The sequence below is a fragment of the Cyprinodon tularosa genome, unplaced genomic scaffold (assembly GCF_016077235.1).
Source record: "Cyprinodon tularosa strain WSP-4 unplaced genomic scaffold, ASM1607723v1 ctg802, whole genome shotgun sequence".
Taxonomy (NCBI): Eukaryota; Metazoa; Chordata; class Actinopteri; order Cyprinodontiformes; family Cyprinodontidae; genus Cyprinodon; species Cyprinodon tularosa.
Window position 1 is genome coordinate 250,049 of NW_024039566.1, and position 16,811 is coordinate 266,859.

General features: G+C 39.4%; 1 protein-coding gene across 1 annotated transcript; it reads left to right on the forward strand.

Annotated features, from left to right (window-relative positions):
- The first annotated feature begins 1,487 nt into the window (after window positions 1–1,487).
- On the forward strand, window positions 1,488–15,775 carry ndnf (neuron-derived neurotrophic factor). Its single transcript, XM_038271650.1, has 4 exons — window positions 1,488–1,868; window positions 9,829–10,023; window positions 10,409–10,533; window positions 13,601–15,775. Exons 2-4 carry the CDS (start codon window positions 9,830–9,832, stop codon window positions 14,995–14,997), a joined length of 1,716 nt encoding a protein of 571 aa, XP_038127578.1. The 5' UTR covers window positions 1,488–1,868; window position 9,829; the 3' UTR covers window positions 14,998–15,775.
- Window positions 15,776–16,811: the final 1,036 nt, after the last annotated feature.

Genomic DNA, 16,811 nt, shown 5'->3' on the forward strand with positions numbered 1-16,811 from the left:
TTAAACCTATTTAATGTATATATTATGTAGAACCTTATTTAAACAGCAGTGATATATAAATATGTGTGTAGCTCTACGAATATGAAATGCAATCTGTAAGAAGTTAAAAACTTGTATAGTTTTAAACCTTAACCTGCATGTCGCTCCTTCATTACTTCATCTTCAACATCAGAGGAAGAACAGAATAGCAGGGATTCTGCTGTCGTTACACGTTACATATTCTTCTTTAGGTGCAAATCATATAAGAGGGCTGAAAACAAAAGTATTCCATACTATTCTGATTATAAACCCATCCTTCCACACAGTGCTGTTATGCCCCATCCTACTCTATTAGATGAAAATCACGTTAAAGTTTAAACACATTAATAAATAGTTTGTAAAGGTATAATATCAGGTAAAGGTCATTGGGTGTTGATACGTTTGCAGGACGATTTATATTAGAAAAAAAACTGATTACATTTTACAAAACCATGAGTTCAATATGCAAGGCAGACTTGTTGTATTTACCTTTCCTGAACGCTAGACGTCGCTGTTGTATCAACACTGTGTCCATAATTCTCCCCACAGTCCACATTCTGACACATCTATGCTGATACTAAAGTTTGGCTATGGGGATGTTGTCTCATATTCTCAGATGAAGATTAATCTAAACCCAAATAATAACCTAAATATGATTTTTGTTATGAAATAGTCCCGCTTTCTATATTTCCATATTTTTTTGAATACTTAGATAAAATATATTGGGTTATTTTCTAATGGATCAAAAGAGCGCAGGTGGCTATAAATTCTCATGCTTGCAGCCAGTCTCAGTTGAAGTGGAATCTATATCTGTACATCTACATCTGTATATGTATGATGCTGTAGGAAGCTGAATGGCTGATGCATGCAGCTCTGCAGGAAACTGCCACATCCTCTACATCTAGATCCCTTCTTACAGGCGGATCCCAATCAAGAGCATCAAATCTGGAGGCAGGATTCAGTCCTCTGACTGTTACCTCGGAGAAATGCTTGCTTCTCATCCAAAGCCAACAATAACAACACTTTATGGCTCACTGGGAATTTCCACAGCTGATCAGAATAATAGTGTTGATGTGGTGTGTGGTTGTGTGCGCACGGGCCAGAATTGAAACTAGTTGTTTGTTTCTGCACACCCACCCAGGTATCAGAGGCCCGTGATAAAACATGCCTGCACACTGCAGCCCCGGGGGTTGCGTGACACCAGCAGGGTGCTACTGCTCACTATGATCCTTGGAGTAAAGTAAACAATAAGGATATTTCTGATTCTTATTTTTGCACATTTTGTCTTTTTTGTTTTTTATAATCATATATCACTTTTTTTGTTATGACTTATTTTTATTTGTAGGTTTTTAACCCGATCCTAAAGTTTGGGAGTGAAAGGTGTGAACACTCACTGGCCGTCCTCTCCTGAAGGAGGGGGCTGATCTCTGTGTCCCAGGAGCGCACAGGGAGAAAAGCAGGGGAAGAAGTTCGCAGCAATTTTTGCCTCCAATCCAGAGGAGGTTTCAATAGCAGCGGCGCAGCAGGGGAGGGACGCACTGCCAGCATTCGGGATACCCGCTCGCTCTCTCACCCTCTCTCTCTCTCTGTGTCTCTCTCTCACACAAACCCACTCCTGCCCACTGGAGACCAGTTAAATCCGCAAGAAAACTGCAAACGCGCATCAGAGCGGCCGCCTAATCCAAATGATCGCTTCAGACAAGACGCGTGAATACTGGAGGAACTAGTGGACACCAGAGAGGACAAATTGATCTTTTGATTTCCACCCCTTTTTTTTTCTTGAGATCGGGGTAATTTTTTATATTTATTTTAGTAGACTTTTGGCAACAAGAGGCACCATCATAAGATAGGTAAGACTATTCTAAAGGTGTTTTATTTTGTTTAATTTTCAGATGCCCTCTTGCATCTGATCCAGAATTTGAAACAAAAAAGAAAAACTATTTTTTTCTCTTTTACTTATTTTGGGGAAACTTTTCTGCAGCCGATCAGAGTCTATCGGACTTGTTGTCTGGCAATGGGAGCCAGAGAGAGAGGAGGAAAAGAGGGTTTTGCGGTTTACAGCTCCGGCTGGTTCAAAGTTTCAAATCCAGCCTCAGCTCGCATGCTGTTTTCATTTGAGTTTATCTTTTGGCTTTGGCACAGCAACACACGGTGCGGATGAGATGATGAACTTTAGAAAAATCCTCTCGCCTTTGTACCTCCCCGGGCGGACGGGTTCCCATGCTCCCAGGGGTGACCCAGCACCCAATAAAAGACGATTTATCATTACGCGCAGGATGTTTCCAAACTCCATGCGCGCTCAGTGTGGTATTCTCTCCTGTCATAACTTTTTGCAGCACAACTATTTTCCTCCTGCGCAAAAAAACGAAGCAGGATGCATACATGTTAGTGTCACCTTGGCACCTTTTGCGCACCTGTGAGAGGCCAATCCTGGAAGACTAAAAGCGCTAAAAGTAGATTCACTCAACTGCTGAAATTCAACAATTAGACTTGGTGCAACAATTTGCGTGTCATTTATTAAGGCGGATTTTTTCCGAGAAGAAATGTAACCTTAACTGCTGCTAAAAAACTAAGTCTACTCGACTCCAATCAATTTTAAAGTATGCATCAAGTTAGCCGATTTGTAATGCATTAATTTTTTTTTTTATCAACATGATCGATTATTATTTATAAAATTAATTTCTATTAAACTAAACTAAAACTATTATCTTTTAATGTAAACTCAACCTTTAGAAAACATAATATTTGCAGATTTACATCTTATTAATTGAACAGTTAACAAAACAACAGACTTGCATCAATTTTAAGCTTTTTATTCCAGGTTAATTATTTGAAACCTGAAATTCCTGATCATTTAACTTGAATGGTAAAGGATTGCTCATGCATGCAGCAGATCTCCAATATAACTTTGCTGACTCTATAAAGTACTAAAAAGCACCTTCACTGTTTCCCCATATAGTCTGTTTTTACAGATCCTCCTGTTTTTTCCTGTTTTTATCCTATGTTCATATGAAAAAAAAACTAAAGGGATGCAGATTTTGTTGAAATCTAATTTAACATGGTGACATCTAAACTCTCCTCACTTAAAAAACACAGATTTGGGTCCATTAGGATTATAGAGCTCAGCTTTCTACCTGTCAGAGCCAAAGTGGAGTCACTAAGCTGGATAAAAGTGGATGCAAATTCACATTTTCACTCCAACAAAAACCACAATATTTGAGGTTTAAGCTGAACTATCCACTCAAATTGATCGCTGTATTGACAATAAGAAGCCTACCTTGTTAAAAAAAGTGTTTATTTTGTATTTGTTAATATAAAAAGTGGTTAATGTTCTTACAAATTGAATACATTCTTACAGTGTTATAAAAAAATGAATTGTGATCTGGGGAAAAAAATCAACTAGGAGTTGTATGGCAGTTTCTTACTTTTGCTTTTACTTTATATAAACTAGTGAGGCTTATTGTTCTCTGCTGGACTCGGCCTTAATGTCTGATTGAAGCAGCTTTCTAGTTAACTAAGCTCTAACCAAAAGGTATAGTTAGAATTTGTCCCCAAAATAAGTTAATTAATGCATTTAAAACCATTGTTGATTGTGAGTAAAATGCAAGCAATTTAAAGGGCAAACATTAAACTGCTTTTTAAAGTTTTTTTCTTTTTTAATCACCAAGCAGTTTTTTTATATGTATATCTGCATTTCATCTTTTTTTTTGATTTCCATGTAATTAATAGAACTGATTCATTGCTGATCTATAACACAGTGTGTTGTGTTGGCTGTTGTTTTTCTTATCCGGTCCATTTGAGAGCCTCTCTGTTGGTGTTTAATGAGGGACATATATACCAGGGAGTGCACAGGCATTTGAATGACTGTATTTAGACGGGTGAAGACACACTGACTCCCCTTCAGCTTTCTCTGGAGAATGAATCATGAAGAGAAAAAAGGAAAAAAAAAAGTGGTGTTTTTTTTTTTTTTTTGGAGGGGGGGTTGTAGTCCTAAAATGGGAAGGTCCGCGTCGCATACCGTAACTAAACCTCGATTTACATATGAAAACTCCGGGGCTGAAAGAATTCCTCCAGTGCTGTGGCTGCAGCCTCCGGCGTCCTGAGAGGTGACAGGTTTCTGCTTCTGTATATATACAGTCTCCTTTGCTTTTGTCACACACCCAGAGTCAGTGCATGCAAGTTTTTATTTCCTAGATAAATTATTCATTATATCCCATGTGTGCCTGACCAAGCTCCCCCCTCACCCCACCCCACCACTCCAGGGCACGCTCACTTTGCAAAGCCCCTTATTATTCCCCCCTCAGACGGACTGCTCGCACCAGCAGCTGAACAGGCTTTTTCCTTGCTCCACCTAGCTGCTTTCCAGTGCACAGACATCCCAGTTGCAGGAAAAACTCATTCCCTCCTGATGATGGGCAGTGGGTGGATGACTTTCCCATGAGGAGGGCATTTGTCTTCTAATCTACAATCACTCTTGCAGTCACAATGCCAACACATCAGTCAGACTCCCCCCAACACTCAGTTCCTTCTGAATGGGTGTTTAAAGCCGCCCAGCCCTGCTCTGCTCTGAGGGACGTTCCAGGATGCTATATAGAAGTGAAGAGGGGAGGAGAGGGTTAGAAGAAAACTGAGCTCTGCTTTCCATGACGCTGTGGTGCCAGTTAGCGGTTCTGATCATGTGGACGCAGCTCAGAAACTCAAACTGTGAGTTATGTTGTGGATGGCGAGGCTGACAGCTCCTGAGTGATGATGTAGACTTTACACAGAGGGTGGAACAGTACAGTTTGATGGTTTGGATGCTCTGCACACACACTCCAACACAAGATTAAAGTCTCCATTCTTGGCTCCAAGTCCCCACCGCAGTCTCTACCAAACCTTTAACGAGCTGTTCTCGCTGTCCAAGAGATCCAGACCTGATTTAGTTTGGCCTGTCTTTAACGCAGGTCCAGGTCCTGCAAAGCTTTTGGTTTTTGACTCTTGATCTCTCTCCTCCTGACCGGAGAAACCTTCTCTACTCCATTGCAATCCTCACATTGACCATGAAGTGACAGCACTGATAGAACTCTGCACAGCAACCACCATAAATCTGCCCCCATGACTTCCTTTAAGAAAACACACACCCACACACATAGAGAGGCCTCTGGTCCTGTGTGGGCCCCCGCCAGGCGTCTTGTAGGGTGGAATCCGAAATGTGTCTTTATTTGTGTAAAAATTAAACTGCCTTTTATTCCCTCCCGTTTTGTTAATGAGCTCCATGTGTCAGCAGGCAGAAGGCTTATCCATATTGACAAGGAGCTGGAAAGAAAAGGAGAAAGAGGAAGGTTGAAAAAGGTTATGGGAGGAAGTCAGGGGCACATACAGCGCCAAGTAAACATTGAAAAACTATTATATATATATATATATATATATATATATATATATATATATATATATATATATATATATATATATATATATATGGACCTATTAACAGGAAAGTCTCATCAGATATTGGCAGCAAACCGAGTAATCTACTCATACAAAGAAATCAAAGGAAATACGCCCATAACCCTTTTTTTAAATAAAGTGTAATGACACAGAGACTAAAGAAAGTACAGGAAATATCTCAGAATTTAGAGAGCAAACAGTAAAAATGAAAATTTGGTATAGTCCTCCTGGCTGACCTACAAAAATGCTTAACAATACCAAGAACTCACGCAAGAGGCATGATGGGTACAAGCAATGCTTTCTGTCAAAAACGTATTGCCTGCTATAAGCTTTTCTAAACCTAAACCATGATAATGTGAACCTTGCAAATATTCAGAAGAGTTAAAGGAATAATTGTTCTTCCAAGAATATCAAAATTGTAATAGAAAAGCTGGAAAAGTAATGTTCTTAACTGCAGGGGCTTCTATTCAATCACTGCACAAGACTCCACTGATGAAGAAAAAGCATGATGAACCTTGTTTAAAGTGTTCTGTAGTGCATTTAAAGCTTATTTTACACACAATGTTTGGAGGTAAAGTGGCTCTTTTACATCACATCATTAACATTAAAACTGTGAAGTTTTGAGGTGACATGATATTTTATGTTTTTCAGCTCTGTATCCTTATATAATTGAAGAAAGGATAAATGTTGTGATTTGATTGGACACTGAAGGAAATGAGTGTTCCCAATGAAACTCTCAAAGAGTTTACACAGAATAAAGGTGTTAGAGTGTGAATGTGAGTTTTACCACTGTTATTACTGACATTAGCTGTGGATTCAGTAATATATTTACTGAGATGCACGTGAATGCTTTAATAATTGTCCAACCTTCACACACATTCATAGATGGATCAGGTGGATAAAAAACGCTTTAGCTTTGTTGTGTGTAATTGATATCCTCCTGCTTTAATCTCTAATCTATAAAGAATAACACAGCGGAATGTAAATCCAAAGCGTGACATTATTGTTTAGCAGATGATTTGCTTTTCTAACGGCGCAAATCAGAGCAGGTCAAAGCTTTTAGATTCTTTTGAGGGCTTGTCATTCATCAAAGAGAGGATGTCGAGGTCATTGTATGGCTTTTTTTCTTTGTTACTGTAGATGTTCAAAAGACAGCCATGGGAAAGAAAAGTGATGACTGAAGTGCAGCATTTGTCCTTTAATCCCATTACACGGGCTCTCTAGGTTCCAGAGTTTGGCCCATTATACACATACAAACTGTTTTTCCATCCTGAATTCCTGTCGAATCCCACAAAAAACAAAGCGAAAGCTATAAATATATAAACAAGCAGACCAAAAAGCAGCGGGGAAACAAAGTTAAACACGATTGTGGGTTAGTTTGTGTTGAAATTATTTGGTCTTCAAGATGGACTCATTCTTCTTGTGTTCTAATTAAACAGTGCGCTTTATTCCTTCCAGATGTGGCTTGTTTTAATGTGTTGTTTTGGTAGGTGAAGTGTACCACTCTGGAGTGGTGCGGACTTGCATGCTAAAACGTCTGCAGCGCGGTGACTGTGTTGACACTGCGACCCGACGCAGCTGCTCTGACATTCAGATGTCATCTCTCTGCAATATAAGGCACGCTGCGACGAAGGAGCGAGCGCTTCAGTATCTATGGGAGAGGTGTCACACACGAGGAGCACTTTGAAGACACCTATCAAATGTGCTAATGACAGGGGTGATAAAACACTTGGAATCTGAGCCTAGTGACATCAGCGTATTGGCCATAGTTGGTTCAGGAGAAGGGCTCCTCACTGTGTCTGGTTGGTGTTTAGGGATGTTGGAATGATGGGCAGCTCGGAGCGGCTATGCGCATACCGCCTCTCTGCTGTCTTGAGTATTAATAGACACGTCTTTGTTCTAAGTGACATGGTTATTTAAAAAAAAAAGAGAAGCGGAATGAGACAAGCTGAGGCGATAAGGATCTCCGCTCTCTGTGTGAGTCAAACCTCAAAGTACCACTTAGGCGGTTTTTCTTTTGGTCTCTGATGTCTGGCGGTACAACAGTAGGCTTGGCCTAGACAACAGCCAAGACCGAGACACTGACAGAAGCTGTCAAGTTTTTTTTTTTTCCTTGTTTGAATTGTAAGAAGAATACCTTAATGAGGAAACAAACCAGATTTTTCAACTGGAGGTTCATCCTCATCACTTCAAGTCTGCAGGTTTTTACTAATCTGCCCCAGTTTAGGGAAAAGAAACTGCAAATACTGCAAGGGAGCGATATGTATGCGTGTGTGCACAAGTGTTGAAGAGATTATTTGCTTAATGAAAAAAAAAAAACCTGAGATCAACAGTAAGAGACAGACTAGGGCGGGAGTAGCAGAGAAAGGGAGAGGGAAAGGGGTCATTAAAAGGACACCATCTCACTTGCAGCAAATGGCAGTAAAGTATCTGGCTAATCTGCCATCATTACGCTGATTAAATCACAAGGGATTTGGCGTTCCCATCAACAGCAATCAATGGGGCAAAATCAATAGACAGGGGATACATGAGAGGCTCTCTGCCACGGTCAGCTGCACCTCGCCCTGAACGCTGCTCCAACTGCGGACCACGCCACCAACTGTTTTATATTGGGGTCAATAAAACTTAAACGACATGGACTGGAGGATTTTATGTTGAGGGTTTGAGAAATGTGGTTTCCAGGAGAACTAAGTGATGTCTTTTTCCTCTCACTCGTTCCCACTTTAAATATAATCCATTCTTTCTTGTAGGATGGCTGGGGTACTCGTTATCGGCCTTTATTCTGTGATCCCCACTGGGATTTAGGACTCTTATTCGAAAATGGAGATTACTTTGTCAAGAGATCTCTGTTCAGTGGAGCTGAATTATGAATACATCGTATATATATATATATATATATATATATATATATATATATATATATATATATATATATATATATATATATATATATATATATATACAAGGTAGCTATATATATATGGCTATATAGCTACGTTCAGTATTTATATTTATTAATATTCTTAATCTGGCTTTTCATTTGCAGTACATTGGAAATTACAGATTAACGTGCCTAATGTACGTATCCCAGCAACAAAAAAATGTTCTACAACTGTTAAAAGGTGTGTTTTGATGACACATTGATTTGCTTAACAAGAACAGAACCTTTTTAACCTATTCTGGGTCTTGATATTTCTTTGTCAGCTTTATTTTTTATTTTTTTTGTTGAAACTACACAGACTGATTATAGTGAAAGGATAATTTGGGTTAAATGGCATTCTTATTGTAGTTCTTATTCTTGTTTTTTTCCATTGGGGTTAAAGCGTATCTATCACACAGGAAGAATCAGTTTATCCTAATCTCATCCATAAAGTTTTTTTTGTTTGTTTTGTGAAGAATCAAAACTATGAAATAAGTATTTAGATAAGTGTTTCCCAGAGATGGGAAGTAACGAAGTACAAATACTTCGTTACTGTACTCAAGTAGATTTTTCTGATATTTTTACTTTAGTTTACTACTTATTTAAATGGCGACTTTTTACTTCTACTCCTTACATTTTTACACAAATATCTGTACTTTCTACTCCTTACATTTTAAAAAATTGGCTCGTTACTTTAGTTTTGAATCATTTCAATGGAGTTACCGTTATTATTTTTCACGTCATCAATACTAAATTCAATCTAATTGGATGGGAATCTACGTTGCATTTGACGCACCACTACAAGATGAATCGACAGATTCGGCGGTATTCATTCGCGGCAAATCATTGCAGCTTGGTGGCGGTGGCGTTAGCATAGTAATATGGACGACGAGATGATTGAAAATGAACACAACGGAGATCTAGTCCTATTGGCAGACATCCATTTAAAATGTAGGCAACGGCATGAAAAAAGTGGTTTCTACTTTTACTTTTATACTTTAAGTAAATTTACAAGCCTGTACTTTGTTACTTTTACTTGAGTAAAGAAGTTTAATCAGTACTTCCACTTTTACCAGAGTGTTTTTTAACACAAGTATCTGTACTTTTACTCAAGTACGAAAAGTGAGTACTTTTGCCATCTCTGGTGTTTCCAGAGCAGATGGTTGTTCTTATCATGTTAGGAGATAACCATTATTCGCTAATCACATGGTACTCCAACTGTTTCAGATTGTCTTTATCCTGATTATCACTAATGGGGACCCAAAATATTTGCTCACAGATGATTTACGAATAGCAGAATCTTCTTCAATACTTTTATGATTGATTGTGTTTATTAGTGGATCATTTAAGCATAGTGGCGCAACTCAAGGACCACTTCTTTTTCTTATATCAAAATAAGAGACGTAAACGTGAAAGTATATCTTTATTCTAAACAAATGCATAAATCCCTTTGTGTGTTTCAGAATGAGGCAGTGTAAAGGTTGGAGTTTGGTGCTGCTGACGCTACTGGGCCTGGGATCGTGGGCCCAGAAGCTTCCTACAAGAGATGAAGAACTCTTTCAGATGCAGATCAGAGACAAAGCGCTGTTCCACGACTCATCTGTTATACCAGATGGAGCTGAGATCAGTGGATACCTCTTCAGGGACACGCCGAAAAGGTGATGATACTTTATGACTGAATGAATGAATAAACCTGCTGACATAACAGTCATAAAAAAATCAGTTGGTTCCACCTTCTGCTGGTGGCTAATTCATTCAAAGCAAAAAAGAAAAATATTATGTTTGTGGATGGTTTCTTCCTGGAAATAAGTAGAAAGATGAGAAGTTGGTCTTTAACAGGACCTATCAGGTTGATGCAAAAATAAATAATAGATGAGAATGTCAGTGCGCTCGAAGGGAGAGTGAACAAGGTCGACGGTATAATATTATCCCCGTGTTCTCCAGTGTTGCTGTCTTAGATGCCTTGTGGACATTGTTTGGCTAACATCAGACTATAATGAGTCCTAAATGGCAGTGTTCATATTGAGACTATTATTTCCTCAGGTACTATTTTGTGGTGGAAGAAGACAACACCCCCTTGTCTGTGACAGTGACACCTTGTGATGCTCCTCTGGAGTGGAAACTGACCCTGCAGGAGCTGCCAGAGGAGTCCAGTGGCGAAGGATCAGGTAAAACTGACATCAGGCAGCAGTGGAAGAGGTTAATGACACGTTATGTGGAAATATCACTATCCTCCACACATAATTAGCCTGCCTGGCAATGTTAGGCTTTGTGTTTTGGAGGGTTTTAATTAAGTCACACTCGTAGTGTCTAGTCTGACCACTAATGAGGCCTAGGCTCGACCCAAACTGACATCTATAATTTCAAAAGAGGGCTGTTCTCTACTCAGGCTGCTGAATCAAAGCCATTACGTCCCTTTACTTAAAACGGCTCTGCCTTCCCAGCTAAACTCCACTCCTCTCGCCTCTGTCTGCCCTCCTTTTTTTTTTTTGACTCACATTAAACTTAGCCCATATGGAAGCTGTCCTTTTAGCGGAGGGGGCTTTGCCAGATGACTAAAGCTGTGGTTTAGAATATATAGGTGTGATGTGAGATTATATTTGAATGTTAAAATACAAGCACCTGTTTGTCAGATCAAATGCTCCAAAAATAATTAATTGGCAAAATCACTGGTAAGTTTAAACAAGCCCCCTTGCAGAAGAGAAAAATCCTTTCATCCAAAGGTGAAAAATGTTGAAGAATTAGTGCTGGTCTATGTCTGGGCAAGAGTGAGTCACATAGTTTAGCTTTTTGAAATTGCATAATTGTGTACAAAAAGTTTTACAAGAATACTACTCTGATTTAGGGGCTTTTATTTTTGGAAATAAAACTACTATTATTTCCATTGCTGCTTCTCTTTAAAGTAATTTTTGTTGTACAGGTAATTTTGGTATATAAAAAAAAAAACAAAAACAGAAAAACAACTCTAAAATGACAAATGGAAGACATTTGTATTGGGGCATTTTTTATATATTTTTTAAATGTCTTCACAATTTTTGCCAAAACATGAATTTGGGTATTTAAATTTCCACTGAGCATCCTTTAGCTTTTTCTGTAACTTGATTGTAGCTCAGCTTTTATAAATTCAGTTTATTTAACAACACTTGGAAAGAAACATAAGATCTCCAGTTGATATCAGATCATCAATACAGAAACCAAGGAATTAAATCAATTAATTTGCTTTTAGAACTCAATGATCGAACTATGTCAGGGCTAAAAACTGGGACTAGGACACAAAAATAAATTAGCAGCATTGGAAAGATCCCAGTGGTCACTACAACAGAGTGTTTGTTTTCTCTTGTGGAGATATGAAGATCCAGGAAATCAACCACTGCTAACACTCTTCACCAATCAGGTATTTATGGCAGAGTAGCCAGAAAAACATAGAAGCTTGATTTAATTTTCATAAAAAGAAGCTGGGATGTTGTTATACTATTAAAAACTAACTTATCTGGTTTGATTACCCAAAATGCAGAACAAATAAAGTACAGGATTGGTTTCAGAAGCCATGAATGTGTTGGAGAGGCCCATCCAGAGACAACTGAATATATGGAGAGCTCAAAAATGGCTTTTTACTGTGTTTAAGCTGCCAAACTGACTGAGCTCGGAGGATATTTTCTTCCATTTACTAAACAACATGTTTTAATTAGAAAGATATATTTTACCATTGATGTTGTTACAGATAAATACTAATAAATCAAATTTAGTTGTGTCCTGAAAGTACAATGAGACTAAAGCTTCTTAATAAAACAGATCTACAAGACGGAGCGACTTACGAAACAACAAAGCTTCCCAATTGTGATCTTTACAGGTCTAGTGGAGGATTTTCCCTAATTTTGTGAAAAGACCCACCCTCACCACTTTAAAAAAAATGCACATGCACAACCCTGTAACTTCTCCCGGGAGGGAACGCCTATTAAAAGCGTGCGAGAGCGTGCACAAGCCCATTTCTCCTCGTGCACGCTCTGTTTAAAAAATTGCTGTTTGTATCGCTCATACAAGCTTACTTTCCAAAAGAAGATTTGCCATTTTTCCACTCTTATGATCCTCTGCCATTTTTAAAAAACCATGGTAAAAAAGGCAAACTTCAAAGACTGGCTGAAATCATTGCTCACCACAAATATACTCCTGAAAGATGTGCATATGCAGAAAAGGTAGCTAATTAGGGACGAGCACATAGGACGGATAAACATTACACCTGAATGATTGATAATTAGGAGGACCACATCCACATGATATACCCAGAAAAAGAACATCCTCCACTATTGCTTTAAGGCTCATCCTGCATGCATGTAGTTATTTAAATGTAACTTATTAAGGCACAGACACATTTAAAGCCAGCAGGTCACTGGTTTCTGATGAACAGGGTTGGAGACCATCGCTTAAGAAGACGTGATCCTTTGTTTTTTTTTACCAAGTGTGGTTTGATAAAAAATATAGACAGGGGTGGAAATACTTACCAAACTTTCAGCTAATGTTTGTTTTTCTGACAAAAAGAAAAAAAAAAGTTTGAGTTTGTCAAGATACAATAATGTCCAACATACTTTTGAGAAAGTTTGTATTGTAGAGAAATTTGAAAAGAAGGTAAAAGTTCACTCCTGCTACATTATATATTATTCACAATAATTTTTTAAAACTTTTTTGCAAAACTATAGAATTAGAACTTGAACAAAATGTAGTATTACTTTCAATATGCCTAGAAGGTTATGGCTGTCCAGCACCAAAGGTGCAAGAGTTAAAACTATGACCCTCCTGACATATTTGGTCTCTGCATCCCTTTTTGCTTGCTTTCTCCAGGGAGTAGATCTTTGAGCATTAATTTTTAGCACTCCACCATGGCTACTCTGTGGTTGACAAACATAATATTATGGCTTCTGGATTAAGTCTGAATAAGAGCTCAGGCTGTCTCTCTCACGCTCACAAGGCATCTCTTTGTGCCACAGCTCTTCATCCGTGAATGCTGGCCTGTGATCTTAGGGATGTTTGGAATGTAAACATAGCCATGATGTGAGCAAGTTAATCATCTATAAACTTCATCCCAATCTAACAACATCAAATTTATTTTGGATTAGATTGATGTTTTTGAATCAAGAAAAAAAAATATTCTACTCATTTAGAGTATGTACATGATGAACTGGTACAGATGCAACGTCAACGAAGAAGCTCATGTTGTATGTTTGCTTTTCTTCATTCCAGGACAGCCTGAACCGCTGGACCAGCAGAAACAACAGGTGACTGTAGACGAAGGCACAGAGCTCTTTACCTACAAGGGAAACGATGTGGAGTCCTACATGGCAACCAGCACGCCCTCCGGTCTCTACCAGCTGGAGTTGCTGTCCACTGAGAAAGACAGCAACTTCAAAGTGTACACCACCACAACTCCTGAGTCTGACCAGCCATATCCGGAGCTGCCCTACGACCCCCGCGTGGACGTGACATCGCTGGGTCGCACCACTATCACACTTGCCTGGAAGCCAACACCGACAGGCTTTCTGATGGGCCAACCTGTTCAGTACTGTGTGGTGATCAACAAGGAGCACAATTTCAAAAGCATGTGTGCTGCCGAGGCCAAAATCAGTGCAGATGATGCTTTCATGTTGGCTCCAAAGCCTGTCCGAGACTTTAGCCCCTTTGACTTTGTGCATTTTGGCTTTGTTCCCTCAGAAAATGGGTTTGGGAAGGACAGAGGCCTTACTAGCAACAAGATCTCGCGACCATATTTAGCCAAACCCAAAACGTCGGACATTCAGAAGGTGTGCATAGGCAACAAAAACATCTACACAGTGTCAAACCTTAAACCAGACACGCAGTACTACTTTGATGTGTTTGCTGTGAACTCGGCTACCAACACCAGCACAGCCTATGTGGGAACATTTGCTCGCACTAAAGAGGAAGCTCGTCAGAAGACACAGGAGCTGAAGGACGGCAAAGTGGCAGACGTTTTCATCAAGAGGAAGGGCACAAAGTTTCTACGCTTTGCTCCAGTGTCTTCCCACCAGAGGGTCACGCTTTTCGTGCACTCCTGTCTGGATGCGGTGCAGGTGCAGGTGAGGCGAGATGGAAAGCTGTTGCTATCCCAGAATGTGGAAGGGGTGCGGCAGTTCCAGCTGCGAGGAAAGCCTAAAGCCAAGTATCAGATCCGTCTGCGAGGAAGCAGGAAAGGCGCGTCTACTTTAAAGGTGCTTGCCACCACCCGGCCCAGCAGCAAGCAACCCTTCCCGTCTCTACCGGAGGACACCCGCATCAAAGCCTTTGACAAGCTGCGCACCTGCTCCTCCGTCACCGTGGCCTGGCTGGGCACGCAGGACCGCAACAAATATTGCATTTACCGTAAAGAGGTGGCCGAAAACTACGGTGAAGAGCAGCGGCGTAGGGAACAAAATCAGTGTGCCGGGCCAGAGACCCGCAGGAAGTCCGAAAAGGTCCTATGCAAGTACTTCCACAGCCCGAACCTGCAGAAAGCTGTGACCACAGAGACCATCACAGGTCTGGAGCCGGGCAAGACCTACCTGCTAGATGTTTACGTAGTGGGACACAGTGGTCACTCAGTAAGATACCAGAGCAAACTGGTGAAAACAAGGAAGTACTGCTAAACGACTCTGCAAAAAATAAATCTATTATATAAATATATATATATATATATATTAAATAAGTTTATTTAACACTAAGTGATATTGTACTAAGAAGTGTACACAGACTGACTACTCGTGCAGCTGATGGGCCTGTAGAAGAGACTGAGATGTTTGTAGAGAAAGAGAGAGATATCAACCTGTATATTTATGTTTACATTTTATCTCGGAAAGTCCGAGAGGCCCGAAGCGTGAGCTGCTCTTTCTACCCAGCTCGTCGCCTTGACATCATATCCAGCGGAGAGGCAGAGCTCCAGAGAAAAATCACCTTTCCTCCTGTAGGTTTCTTTGTTGCTGCATGGCGTCTGCTTTCTTCCATTTACATCCTTCAGTAAAAATCACAGGGACTGGAGGAGATCCTGCAGCTTTCTGCTTTGTATAGATCTCTCATTGCATAATCGTTTCATGTTTTAGGAGAAATTTAAATTATTTTATACTTTGTGTCTATATTTTTGATTGTCTCTTTTTATTGATGACAGTAATAACTGTTCCAGATAATTTCCAATTTTATGTGGAAGTTGTAGTTCAAGACATTCCCTTTATCAGTCTCAGCCAGTGTTTCCTCTAGAACCCATCTTGTAAAAGTATGCTGTTCCGTGCTGGAGATCTGTGTTATTATCGCTGTATCATTGTGTGTATGTGTGCGTGCGAGTGTGGGTGTGTGTCTGTCACATGTACAGAGATGTCCTGCCAATATTCATGTACATAAAGTCTAAATATAGAACGAGTAATCCCTGTGTCACCCTGGGTGTCAAGTTCTTTTCACCAACCAGTTAACATCACATCTGCAGCTCTGTGATGATCAAGCACAATGTGCTTTTTTTTGGAGACCTGGAGTATCATCACGTACTTTTCTAAATAACTCAACTCTTACAAATATTAAATATAAAAAAAATTAAAAAATCATCCTATTATAAAATCCCTATTAAAAGAAGTTTTAAAAAGCAGTGCTTGTATTTTGCATAAGAAAAGGAGATGAAATATTTGGTATATTAACAAATGCAACGCAAAGTATGTACAGTAACTGAATAGAAAAATTTATTTGAAATTTTTAGATTATTGTAGAATAAAACTAAGGATAGTAATAACATCCCCAATCATTTCCCCTGTGATTAAATATCACGACACCTAATTGGAAAAATGTATTTACACTGGAAAGAATGTTCCCAAAATATCAGTGTGATGATCTAATGATCAGAAAGTATAAAGTAAATTACTAATTAAATCTGGAAGATCTTAACTGGATTAAAATTAAAAATCTTCTGCCGGTTTCACTCTGATGAAACTTTAGAGTTTAAAGCCAGGGTAAATAAGGCCAGGACCAAAGTGGACTTCTATGCTGTTGAAAAGCTCCAATCTTAAACTGGTTGTAAGTGATTTGTTGTTTTTCACTGACCTTATTCTTTGAGAAAACACATAAACCAAGGAATATGATATTATCAGGAAGCACCAGTCTGTTTTTTTTTGTTTTTGTTTTTTTTATTATACAAGTTTTTTTTTCTTTTTTGTTTTTATATACTCTAATAATCCCAGAGGGAAATTCCTTCTCTGCATTTAACCCATCCCCTTGGGGAGCAGTGGGCTGCCATTGTGAGGCGCCCAAAGAGCAGTGTGAGGTCAAGGGTCTTGCTCAGGGACCCAGAGTGGCAGCCTGTTGGAGTGGGGGATCGAACTCACAATCTCAGGATTCAAAGCCCTTTGCCCTAAGCACTAGGCTCCCCTTATGTTATGGTATAATTTAAAAAAAAAGGTGATAATAGCAGGCCAGGTGTCCACTT